Source organism: Danio rerio, chromosome 14 (assembly GCF_049306965.1).
Source record: "Danio rerio strain Tuebingen ecotype United States chromosome 14, GRCz12tu, whole genome shotgun sequence".
NCBI lineage: Eukaryota > Metazoa > Chordata > Actinopteri > Cypriniformes > Danionidae > Danio > Danio rerio.
Window position 1 is genome coordinate 2,995,001 of NC_133189.1, and position 13,831 is coordinate 3,008,831.

Genomic DNA, 13,831 nt, shown 5'->3' on the forward strand with positions numbered 1-13,831 from the left:
CCAACCAGATTTGAGAACCAGACAGAACTGTTGTATAAATATATATATATATATTTTTTTTTTTTCACCAAGTCTGCATTTAATATATACATACAGTTGAAACTAGAAGTTTACATGCACTCTAAAAAAGAAACATAACCATTTAAAAAAAAAATTGCCTGTTGGTAAATTATATTAAAACTTTTTTGAGATTTTTTATTATTTCTCGACAGTCAAAAGTTTACATACATTTCCTTGTTTTTTTATTATTTTTTAAAATTTATTTATTTATTTTTGCTTTGCTTTTAAACTGTATAACTTTGGTCAAATGTCCCATTTCTCCTGACAGAATTGGTGTAACTGTGTCAGATTTAAAGGCTGTCTTATTCGCACAAGCTTTTTAAATTCTGCCCACAAATTTTCTATAGGACTGAGATCAGGGCTTTGTGATGTCCACTCCAAAACATTCACTCTGTTGTCCTTAAAGCACATTTGAACTAATTTGGCAGTATGCTTAGGGTCATGGTCTGTTTGGAAGACCCATTTGTGGCCAAGTTTTATTTCCTGGCTGATGTCTTGAGATGTTGCTTCAGTATTTCTACATAATGTTCTTTCTTCATGATGCCATCTATGATGTGAAGTGGACCAGTCCCTCCTGCAGCAAAACAGCCCCACAACATGATGCTGCCGCCCCCATACTTTACTGTTGGGATGGTGTTCCTAGGCTTGTAAGCTTTTCCCTTTGTCCTTCAAATAACACAGGTGATTATGGCCAAACAGTTCAATCTTAGCTCCATCAGAGCACAGGACATGTCTTCAGAAATTATTCTTTTTCCCAGTGTAATTTAGGAAACTGTAATCTGGCTTTTTTTTGTTGATTCTGGCTTTTTGAATTCACTAATTAACTCAAATGTTGTCAATTAGCCAATTAGACACTTCCAAAACCTTGACACCATCATCTGAGCTTTTTCAGAGGCAGAATAATCTTATTGTATGTAAACTTGATTTTCAAGAAAAGTTGTAACAATTTCTCAAAAAATATTTCTCAGCATAACAGAAACACATTTGATAATCCTAACTTACCTTAAAGAGAAAAAGTTTAGTTTCATTAACATTATATATATATATATATATATATATATATATATATATATATATATATATATATATATATATATATAGTTTTTATTTTTAGTTTTTTTTTATTTTAATGCAGGCTTGGTGTAAAGAAATCATCCTGTTCTAAAACATTATACTAGCAGTATATTTTATATAACGCAGAATAATAGGAATGGCATGCTAGTAAATTCTGAGCATACCCTAAATGCTGCACTTGAACGCCTGATGTTGCTCAGTAAGTAAATACGCCCTCTAGTGGAAGCACAGCACAGAACACAAGAGGAAACTGCATGTTGGAGGTGACGGACGTTGGGAAGACCGGAGGGAAATGGACTCTAAATGTCAGGTGGATTAATAATGGCTCTTATCTGCCTCTTCTTTCCTCCTCTCTGTCCCTCCTTTCCTCTCTCTTCCTCTGAAAAACAACTTTCTTTCCAATGGCACATACTTCATAAGTTGGGAGCGGTTGAAACAAGAAGCAAGCATGAATGCGTTTCGAGGAGAAAGTCAATGTGTGTGTGTGCTACAATGGGTGGAGGGGACCAAAGGGATGACCCGCGAGTCCAAATCACTGACTAACTACTGACCCCCGTGTCCCACTATTAATAACTGTCTCCCAGCTCGCACACATGCACATGACTAGTGCGCTTGGGTGTGTGCGCGTTGGTTTAGTTACACTTCACGTTTAAAAATGCTCCTAGAAGCGGTAGTTAAACTGCAATATAAAAAATGACTGTAATTTCAATGGTAAAAACTGTTAAAAACTAATGCGTTTCTGTAATATATACAGTTAAAAACAGTAAACTGACTATCCCAGAATTCCCTGCATGACAGGAATGCCTCAATACAGCTCTGCAATGACTCATGGCAAAGCAAGCAGTTCATCAAGACTCTTTGGATTCATCTTCAATGCCTCCTCCTTCATTTTACCCCAGACATGCTCAATAATGTTTATTCTGGTGACTGGGCTGGCCAATCCTGGAGCTCCTGAATCCTGGAACTTTGATGTGGAGGCTGAAGTATGAGGAACACTAACCTGCTGGAGAATTTGCCCTCTCCTGTAGTTTGTAATGTAATGGGCAGCACAAATGTCTTGAGACCTCAGGTTGTTGATGTTGCCATCCACTCTGCAGATCTCCCCATACTGAATGTAACCTCAAACCATTTTTTTTTCTTTCACCAAACTTCACTGAATTCTGTGAGAATCTTGGCTCCATGCTGGTTCTAGTAGGTCAGTAAGTGTTTGAGATGATTTGGATGCTGTTCAACAGATGATTCGGCAGAAAAATTGACCTCTGACACTTTTCCAAATGATCAACTAGAACTGTATAGCGGGGATTGGTGCGGTGGATGGCGGAGGAGTGTCGCGGACAAAAGTGAAGAGGGTGCTGGGAAAAAAAAGTAAAATAATGGACATTAAATTACAGAAATTTACTGTAAAATAATGGACATTAAATTACAGAAATTTACTATAAAATAATGTACATTACATTACAGAAATTTACTGTAAAATAACGGACATTAGGTTACAGATATTTACTGTAAAATAACGGACATTACATTACAGACATTTACTGTAAAATAACGGACATTAAATTACAGAAATTTACTGTAAAATAACGGACATTAAGTTACGGAAATTTACTGTAAAATAACTGACATTACATTACAGAAATTTACTGTAAAATATCGGACATTAAGTTACGGAAATTTACTGTAAATTAACAGACATAAAGTTACAGAAATTTACTGTATAATAATGGACATTAAGTTACAGAAATTTACTGTAAAATAATGGACATTACATTACAGACATTTACTGTAAAATAACGGACATTAAGTTACAGAAATTTACTGTAAAATAACAAACATTAAATTACAGAAATTTACTGTAAAATAACTGACATTACATTACAGAAATTTACTGTAAAATAACTGACATTACATTACAGAAATTTACTGTAAAATAACGGACATTAAGTTACAGAAATTTACTGTAAAATAACTGACAATACATTACAGAAATTTACTGTAAAATAACAGACATTAGGTTACAGAAATTTACTGTAAAATAAAAGACATTAGGTTACAGAAATTTACTGTAAAATAACAAACATTAAATTACAGAAATTTACTGTAAAATAACAAACATTAAATTACAGAAATTTACTGGAAAATAACTGACATTACATTACAGAAATTTACTGGAAAATAACGGACATTACATTACAGAAATTTACTGGAAAATAACGGACATTACATTACAGAAATTTACTGTAAAATAACGGATATTACATTACAGAAATTTACTGTAAAATAACTGACATTACATTACAGAAATTTACTGGAAAATAACGGACATTACATTACAGAAATTTACTGGAAAATAACGGACATTACATTACAGAAATTTACTGTAAAATAACGGAAATTACATTACAGAAATTTACTGTAAAATAACAGACATTAAGTTACAGAAATTTACTTCAATTTAATTTTCTGATAAATTTCTGTAATTCAATCTCTTATTTAACAGCAAATTTCTGTAATTTAACGACCATAATTTTACGTTTACACCCCAGCTGCCGGAAATAAACCATAAAACTACGGATTTTGTGCAGCTGCCCCTTTTTTTACCATAATTTTTACATATTTCTTTTAGACTGTGACAACAGTCATTCGTAATGGTGCAAATAAGTCTTTTACTGAATGTTGGTAGGGTTGGTTGCTAAAAACTAGCAGCTAAAAATACTAAGCATGATCAGATGTTGGCTGGTTTTGCGGATGTTTTCAGCTAATCAAGGTGGGAGACCAGCATGTTTTTTTTTCTTTCCAGCACTGCAAGATTGGTTCTCAGCTAACAGAGAACATTCTCAGTACTGGCTAACCTTCTGGCAAAGTTCTCCTCAGATATGAGCAAGCATTCTTCCAGTAACAAGAATATAATGTTCATTCAAAGCTGGGCAGTTGTCTTATATTTCTTGCTTTTTTACAACATTTGTTCCTTCCTTCATTACTAGTTTCAAAATGTTCAGAGAAGATGTTTTCGTCTGACCTGTGATTTTCAGCTAATCCGGCAAACAAACGCTCAGGTTTAAGTTCTGGCAAGATTTTCATAAAATATATTAACGCCCCAAGGACGATATTACAGCGTGCTCAAAGTTTTCTATCTGTAATGATGCAAAAAGTTTTTGGTGCATAATTATTTTCCTGAATCATTTTAGACATTTGTTTAACTATTAAAATTCAGAAGTAACATTTCCACAATGGTTGCAAATGGAAGCTAATATGATTTATTCAACTTCAGCATAACCAAGATTTTTTTTAAATAAATAGATAAAAAAAAACTGGACGTGTTGAAGATTCAGAAATAAGCCTTTACTAGCTTAAAGGGAATGTTCTTAGAACATATTTTTGTTAGCTGAGCTAGTCTCGCTTGAGGTCTATATAAAACAACAGATGTCTATGGTATGTCCTCATTTAGATAGCTAAGTAAAAGTGTGTGTGCGTAAGAGAGAGAGAGAGAGAGAGAGAGAGAGAGAGAGAGAGAGAGAGAGAGAGAGAGAGAGAGAGAGAGAGAGAGAGGTGGGGGATCGGGGAGGGTGGGTGAGTGTTGGCTTGGCTGACCGTCTGCGGTTCTGTCGCGGTGCTGAGAAATGTTCCTTTTGGATCGGACCGTGAGCTTTCATACCTCCCTCCCGCTTTCAAATGAAGCGTCTCTCTTCACTCTGCCCTCTTGAGTTTTACAGGCATGAAACGCATCAAAACGCATTAAAAAGCACTAAACTTCTGGGTTTGAATCGGTGGCAGATTTAAAGTGTGGGGTTAGTTTGGGACTGTTTCCGATGCGCGATGCGTCCCGGCAGGACCGCTGGTGCTCGCGCGTGTGTGCGCGCGGCTCTTTGTTGCGCATGGTGACATTGGCGAGTGTTTTCGCTGGAGTCGGGCGGCATCACACCGAGGCTGAGTAATCTCGTTTGGATCCAATAAGTGTGTGTGTGTGTGTGTGTGTGTGTGTGTGTGTGTGTGTGTGTGTGTGTGTGTGTGCGTGTGTGTGTGTGTGTGTGTGTGTGTGTGTGTGTGTGTGAGGGGGAAAGCAAACGGAGAGGGAGCGAGGGAGAGAGAAAGAGAAAGGGGGGCTGGGGGAGGGAGGGTGGATTGATCTGAAATCTTGTTCTGTTTTTTTTTTTCTTTCTTTCTTTCTTGGAGTGATTTCTGCGCTCTGCCGTGCAGCTTCAGAAGACAAACGAGCGGAGAGGAAACAAGCCGCTTTTACGCACCGCGCTCGCAACGGCCGCTTTATTAGTTTTCCTATCAAACGGCGTAACCGGGAATTTGTGAATGAACGCTGCTGAGGAAGAGGAGGAGGCGCAGGTTAAGTGGACGCTGCTTCCAGTGCACGGATCGCCTGCTTTTATGCGCAAAAAGAGACGCGTTTTCTTCGCCGTTTCTTCGGGCAGACTTTTGCGCTGTTCTGGGGGGAGCTGCAAACTTTCTTCATTTTAAAAAATAAATAAAAAGCTCGGATTGCATTCTTTCCCCTTCAAACATTTTGGAGGTGATGTCATCGGCCCGCGTTTTGGCTGCCGTTGCGCTGGAGCTCCAGAACTGAGTCCGGGAAATCAGGTGCAGGGAGCTGCTGCCGCGGGTGGCCGCGAGCGTGTGCCGCTTTCACTTCCCGCAGCATCTGCGCTGGACCAACAGCCATGACCGAGCACGCTCCGCGGTACCCAGAGTCCAGTCTTCACCGCTCCATCCCCTTCCAGGTGCTCTGCCTCCCGCGGCGCGTCATTTGGGCTGTAGCGGATCAGCACTGACAGACGCGTGCGCATGCACTCCAAGGAATTAATCAAGCCTCATCTGTGGAAGGACATTTCCAGCAGGAAAAGTTACTTGGGCGCAAACTTTGTTTGTTTTTTTATGAGCGGAAACGCCGCATAGGTGTGGGTCGCGTTTGAACTTCGCTTCACCTGTTTCTCAGACTCCGGAGGATTGAGCTGCGCCCCGCCTCGCCCCGCCCCGCCGTTACCGACCGACCGCGCACCGCAACCATCCGTGTCGGCTGTGGCGCGCTCACACCCCGCTGACCCCGAGCCGACGGTGAAAACATGCAGTCCAGCGGGAAAGTCCGCGGACCCTGCATACAATCGGATTAAACCAAGCGGACAGACGAGAAGCCGTGACCCGGTGAGCCGTTTCGCAAGCGCGCACGGAGCCACTCGGACGCGGAGGAAGCGATGTGGGCCTTTCTCTCCACGGTGGCTGTCTTGTAAGTCATGACCTCATGAGTTGTAATAGGTTAATTATTAATGCTGCTTTCAAAAAAAAAAATGCCACAGTCTGCTTCACTTGACAAACTCCAAGTCTTGCATAAATAATGATCTCATGACATCACCCCCTCTGGGTTGCCATGGACACTGAGGTCAATCACACCCAGCTCAGGTAAGGCCTCATCCAATGAAAACAGCTCCAAAGGTGTATCTGCCACTCTCTTTATTTTCCTTCCCTCCTTCTTCTTCTTCTCCTTTTCTTGTGTTGTTGTGCACACATGGCAGTCATCTTGAGATGGTTATCATTCCTTTCCCAACCTGCGGATGGGACCAAAGGGCCTCTGATAATCCCAATCCCGACGCTCCCCCAGGCAGATGGAGTGGCTGTCTGGTCCCGAGCGCTCCAAATTGCTAATAATAATGCCCGAGGACGGTAGTTGTAGAGCAGGCACCGAGCTGGCACCTTATCTGCTGTCTGGATAGAGCGGCGGGTGTGTGACCTTCTCCGACAGGAAACTGCAGTTTAGAGACAGCAAAACATCAAACGGAGCTTTAACATTCTCAGACAGTTGTGCAGAATGAGAAGCGGGTCTAGATCATGTTCGCTTGTTCTCAAGGCTGCCGTCGATGCAGATGGATTCACTTTAATAATCATCCAAACTTAAAGGTTGCGGGTGCGTAGAAAGAGAAGCCGGCAGATGTGCTGACGTGAAAGCGAGCAGTGTCAGGTGCTCTGGGGGTTATTTGTTTGAGATGAGGTGAAGATTAGGGAGCAGACGTGTTTCATTCGGAAGTCTCCTCGCTCGTGCACCTGTGCTTCAGTGAGTCGCTCAAGGCCAGAACGATAAGCAGACGATGGAAAAGGACTTGATTAGTGCACTCCTGCTATCAGGACAGACATTTACAAACCACATGATCCAGAAGAAGACCGCATGAAATTTACAGAGCAACCAGCTAGTAGGCTAAAATCAAGTGTTGCCTTTCTTTCTACCTTAGCATGTTTCTGCAGCCACCTGTGAAGATTATAGCAGTGTGTTTTGCAAAGAAAAGTCACTTTCAATATTAAACTCTTAAAATGTAAAGGTGCAGTAGGCGATTGTCTTCAGAAACATGTGCTGTTGTGCTGGTTGACATTCATGGTTCACATTCATGATTGGAGTAAATGATCTAAATGTTTTTATATGTATTTTTCAACACAATCTCACGACAATTCGTAACTTTTTGAGGTAGTGGCTAATTTGTATAAATACGTACGATCTAATTCGTACAATTTAGTACGATTTGCTCATTCCCCAATGACGGTTGGGTTTAGGTGCCACGCCTCCTTTTTAAAATCGTACAATTTCGTACGACTGAACTCGTACGAATTCGCCACTAAACTGGCAAAACGTAAAATACTTACATTTTCTCGTGAGGTATTTTTATATAGGTCTGAAGACTAAATAATGTTTATCTAGTTAAAAATGGTCAGGCAGTCTGTGTAACCCAATGAACCTACACCACCCAACCTGCTTCGAGCTGGTTTCGAACCGACTACCTTTCGCATTGAAGTCGGTTGCTCTACCAAGGAGGCTAAAGACTATAGATTGTAGCGACTGTCGCTAGAGTACATTTAGAGGTCAGGGGAGTGAGGTTTACCAAAACAGCACTCACTAGCTGGCCTCCGTTACACTCACACCGCCTAAACCTCACCCCCATCCAGGTCACGGCACCAATATAACCCTGGCGGTCCTGCGCCACCCAACCCGCTCCGAGTTGGTATCGAACTGGCGACCTTTCGCATGGGAGCCGGTTGCTCCACCAAGGAGGCTAAAGACCAGGGCCTCTAGCATTTGTCGCTAGAGCACCTTTAGAGGTCAAAGGAGTGAGGTTTACCTGCACAGCACTTACTAGCTGGCCTCCGTTACATCTGAGCAATAGCCTAGTGGTTAGCATGCCGACATATAGTGCAGTAGCATGTCACGGCGTCCAGAGTTCGAATCCCAGCTTGAGGACATTTCCCTACCCCCTGTCTCAATACTGTCCTATCTAATTAAAAAAAGGTGTCAAAAATAAATAAATAAATGTCAGGCAGACAATTTCCATAATTCAGATAAGTAGCCCAAACTGTCCGTCAACAAATGTAGATTCTCTCCCGTTCACGCAGATCTGCTGTTTGTGCGGTCACATGGACATAAGTGACAGCGGTAAAAACAAATGCTGAATCAAAACTTGTTAAACTCCTAAATCAATAGGAGTTTAGTAATCAATAATGGAGTTTTTTTTGTACGCTGGAGCACATTTAATTTAATTTAGACAGGTAATGTTCTGTTTTAAAACTATTTTAGTCACGCAGAGCTGATGTAGAGTGTGTTGTTGTGAACGGGTTATATGCACAGAAGTGTTGTTCAGCCACAGAAATCTTTCAGCGATAGAATGATGCTTCATAAGAGACCTTTTACAGCATCGATAATGTAGATTTGTAGTTTAATAACAAAACATCAGTAAATATTCCGCCGAGCCTGCTTTACTGAGGTCAAGTTGCTTTGGTTCATTAGTTTAGAACATGGACAGCCTGTGACTCGCTCCCTATATTGTTTACCGCTACTCTGAATATTCCGTCTGAAATAGCATGTAAGGATGGCATAGTAATAATATTTCATGCATGAAATATTGCACATTATGACAAGTTCTGCTTGCTACACAACTGAAAACATGCTAGATATAATATCGTTTTTCATTCAGAATTGTAGTAATATAATGTACGTTTTCTAACTGGCCTCAGCAATCCTGCAGGTGGGCCGCGAGAAATTAAACTCTCAATATTATACTATAATTTGTGGATTTCATTATTAATATGTTGTATTATAATGCTCCTGTTCACTGATTGATTACTTGGCGCAAAAACAGCCTCATGATCACGTCTGTAACTAGTACACGCATGCCTGTTCATTCACAAATGTGTGAAGTGAAAGTCTCTCTCTGTGCATTTAATATATCCACATAGTTGTCAAAATTAAAGTCCTGTAAGTGTTTTAAAACAGACACAAAATTTACATGTGTCTGTATATTTTTAAATAGGAGATATTTAATAGTAGATATTCAGTGAGTCCAGTTTAAAACAGAAGCTGGACTTTTGCAATCTCCCTATTGACCTGTGGTTCTCTTTAAATTTGTGCAAAAAAAATTAAATAAATAAATACATTAAAAAAAAAAAAAAAAAAAAAATATATATATATATATATATATATATATATATATATATATATATATATATATATATATATATATATATATATATATACACCCCACACACACACACAGTTGAAGTCAGAATCATTAGCCCCCCTGAATTTTTAGCCCCCTGTTTATTTTTTCCCAATTTCTGTTTAACAGAGAGAAGATTTTTTCAATACATTTCTAAACATAATAGCTTAATAACTCATCTCTAAGAGCTGATATATCTTATCTTTTTTCAAGACACGTCTATGCAGCTTAAAGGAACATTTAAAGGCTTAACTAGGTTAATAAGGGTAACTAGGCAGGTTAAGGTAATTAGGCAAGTTATTGTATAATGATGGTTTGTTCTGTAGACTATCGAAAAAATAGAGCTTAAAGAGGCTAATAATTTTTACCTTAAAATTGCTTTTAAAATAACGGACTTAAATAAATATTATCAGACGTACTGTGAAAATTTATTTGCTCTGTTAAACATCATTTGGGCAATATTTAAAGAAGAAAAAAAATTCAAAGGGAATCTAATAGTTGACTTTAACTGTACATATATAGTCATTCATTCATTCATTCATTCATTCATTCATTCATTCATTCATTTTATTTTCAGCTTAGTCCCTTTATTAATCTGGGGTCGCCAGAGCGGAATGAACCGCCAACTTATACAGCACATAGCCAGTAATTTAATGCTATAAAAACGGGGCATGTCATCGTGATTGACAGTTGATTGACAGCTTCTCAAAGCCGACCGTCAGAGCTTCGGGAGGAGATTGAAGCCTTATTATTGCATATCTGTGTTATTTTACCATGATAAAATGAGCTGTTCTGCAGTAAACTATACTTTCTGACCTATGGGATCTGATGGACCACTGTTTATTTGGTAAAGTGAGGGTTTTATCAGACTCTATTAGTTTGCTGATACAAACTGAGCCATGTGGGGGAAAATACATGAGACCACTATCTAGCAGTAATTTTCTTTACTGGTCTGAAATAAAATTTAGGAAGACAAAACTTATGTTAGCTGCTCTCCACAATGATTTTCTGTAACGTTAATTTAATTTGACATCTCTTGGATGTCAACTTTATTGAATTAATCTGAATTTGCTGTTATAAAACATTAATGTTCTAGAAGCAGGATCTTATATAACAGATAGAGCTGTAAATGTTATATATTATTTAAATACCTCATTTACTGTTGGCTTTTTATTTGAAAACTCCTACCAAACATTAAAATGAAGGTAAACATTAAAAATACATCAAACATTAAAATCAAGGTGGAGTTGTGGGAGAAACTGGAGCACCCGGAGGAAACCCACGTGCTACCCACTGCGCCACAGTGCAGCCATATATATATATATATATATATATATATATATATATATATATATATATATATATATATATATATATATATATATATATATATATATATATATATATATATATATATATATATATGACCGGAGATTCAGTCATTAGATATATATATATAGATATTAGATATATATATATATATATATATATATATATATATATATATATATATATATATATATATATATATATATATATATATATATATATATATATATTATTATTAAATGTAAATAAAATTATATTTTATGTTGATATTTTTACAATTATGGCGATAACCCCTGATCTAGTGGGTCTCTGTCGTCTTTATTGTGCGCGTGCGCATGATTTCAAAAGGACGGCAAGAGAGGGATTGTGTTTCAAACATATTATGCTAATGGGTTAGCATTTAGGCAGGTCACCTACTGCACCTTTAAGTGCATTACCTCCCATTTCTCAGGTAAATTGTGTCATTTCCGTGTGAAAATAACTCAAATAAATAAATCCATTTCCGTTCTACGCTCCAAAAAAAGAACGATTTTTGCTGCTTGTTTGAACTGCTTATTCAAAATGAGCTGAATCAACACAATTCTTGATTTTTTTAGGGCAACTTATTTGTTTTATGCTCAATCCATTAAAATGTGAAACAATCAATTTGACTTTATTGTATCGTGTTGAGACAACATGATGGAGTTATGTGGAACCCAGCCTGAAAAAAAAAAACACAGATTCAAAGACGATTCCTTGGATTTACTCAGTTTTTTTGAAGCTAAGTGGTTGTAAACAATTTATTTGGGCTGAATTTAAGCAAACAAATAAAGTTGAACATTATTACATTTAATTTGTTTGTTTAAATTCAAGGGTGAGGCAGTGGCGCAGTAGGTAGTGCTGTCGCCTCACAGCAAGAAGGTTGCTGGTTCGAACCTCGGCTCAGTTGGCGTTTCTGTGTGGAGTTTGCATGTTCTCCCTGCCTTTGCGTGGGTTTCCTCCGGGTGCTCTGGTCAATTGGGTTGGCTAAATTGTCCCTAGTGTGTGGATGTTTCCCAGGGATGGGTTGCGGCTGGAAGGGCATCCACTGCGTAAAAACGTGCTGGATAAGTTGGTGGTTCATTCCGCTGTGGCAACCCTGGATTAATAAAGGGACTAAGAAAATGAATGAATGTTTAAATTCAACACATTTTTTCTGTTCTGGTTAGTGTTTAGGCCAAGTCTAACTGGTTAAGACCAATCAGAGCATCATATGCAAATCAGATTTAGTGAACTTTAGGAGCAGAAAAGCTTTTCCATATCACTGACTTGAATGAGTGCTGTAGAAGTCACGGATTTAACTGTGACAACTCCACAGAGCCCAAAGTGGGACTCTTCCGGACTCTCTCTGAGAGCACACTATTCAGACACTGATCTCAAGTCTTGCAGCACCCTCAGTCCTGAACGCGCGTCTCTTTCCTTCCCTGCGCTGCTACATTGTTTCAACTTGGCCAGTGGTGTAAATAGTGCTTGAAGGGTGTGCGGGGTGATTTGGGATACAGCTCCACCTCGCCTCTACACACGAACGCCTTCAGGAATCGTTCTGTCTCAGGTTTGATGATGTCACCACCTTGCTTGTTTTGGCCACCGACAATAAGCGCTCAGTAGAGTAAAGCTCGCAGCTACTTTCTTTCTCTCTCTCTCTCATTTTTCCCCTTTCCCCCACCTTTCTCTGGGTCTGGCAGGCCGCAGGCTCGTTGCGGTTTGGGAGGGATACGGAGAATCCGAGGTTGCAGCTGAAGTAGTTTTTTTTTTGTGCATTTTCTTTCCCTCCTCTCTCTCTCTCTCTCTCGCTTGCTCTGAGTGAAGCACTACTGTTTTAACAGCTGAGAGTTCTTACGGGACCCAGAGCCAGTCTCACCTGCGCAGCCAGGGTTTGGCACCCGTACGCACACAGATCTGCAGCCAACATGTGCTGATCTGCAGCCAGCATGCACAGATCTGCAGTTTGCATGTGCAAATCCTGCACACAAGTGTATCATGCGCATGCATGACCTCTGCTGTCAGAGAACCACAGCGAACGCATCACATTTACATCATGTGTACATAGTAACCCAATACAAGCATCCGAGCTGACTAAAGCAGTGTATATTAATATGGCACTCAGTAATATTCATAACCTCTTATTATTGACTCATAATTTGCTTGGCAAGCACAGAAATCACACACACACACACAAACACAGTTCTCAGTGTCTCTGCATTTTCAGTTTATAGCTATAATATTGGGTGTCAGGGTGGCTCAGTGGGTTGCACGATCACCACACAGCAAGAAGATCACAGGTTTGAGCCCCGGCTGGGTCAGTTGGCATTTCTGTGTGGAGTTTGCATGTTCTCCCCGTGTTGGTGTGGGTTTCCTCTGGGTGCCCTGAAGTCTAAACCAATGACTGTAAAAAATGTTGACGACGTGACAGCATCTTTTTCCAATGAATGCTTTGAATGCAAAGCGCCTCATGACGGGCACAAACTGTCACAAAACACTGTTGAAATTGGAGCCTGGGCATGCGCAGAAGGGACTACCAGATGGAGCCAGAGGCGGAGCCGCGAAATCAAGCTTCCAATCAAATGCTTGTACGTCAAATAAACCACGCCCACCGAACATCTCATTTGACCGCCCATATATACAATATATGCCCTAATATACAAGGCGAGGCAGTGGCGCAGTAGGTAGTGCTGTCGCCTCACAGCAAGAAGGTCGCTGGGTCGCACCTCGGTTCAGTTGGCGTTTCTGTATGGAGTTTGCATGTTCTCCCTGCCTTCACGTGGGTTTCCTCCAGGTGCTTCGGTTTCCCCCACAGTCCAAAGACATGCGGTACAGGTGAATTGGGTAGGCTAAATTGTCCGTAGTGCGTGTGTGAATGTGTGCGCTGG

General features: G+C 39.8%; 1 protein-coding gene and 1 long non-coding RNA gene across 5 annotated transcripts in view; one reads left to right on the forward strand and one right to left on the reverse strand.

Annotated features, from left to right (window-relative positions):
* Positions 1-1,191: 1,191 nt before the first annotated feature.
* Positions 1,192-13,831, reverse strand: part of LOC137487557 (uncharacterized) — a 38,513-nt gene continuing 25,873 nt past the window's right edge. For both annotated transcript variants that reach the window (XR_012390153.1, XR_011006160.2), the window contains exon 4: positions 1,192-2,486. This is a non-coding gene — a long non-coding RNA (uncharacterized lncRNA). The remainder of the gene's footprint in view (positions 2,487-13,831) is intronic.
* The window catches only part of fgf18a (fibroblast growth factor 18a), a 44,613-nt gene continuing 36,117 nt past the window's right edge, over positions 5,336-13,831 (forward strand). For 2 of the 3 annotated variants that reach the window (XM_021480985.3, XM_068213173.2), the window contains exon 1: positions 5,336-6,367. In XM_021480985.3, coding sequence (XP_021336660.2) covers positions 6,336-6,367 — 32 coding nt within the window. In that variant the 5' untranslated portion in view covers positions 5,336-6,335. 3 annotated transcript variants of the gene reach the window in all.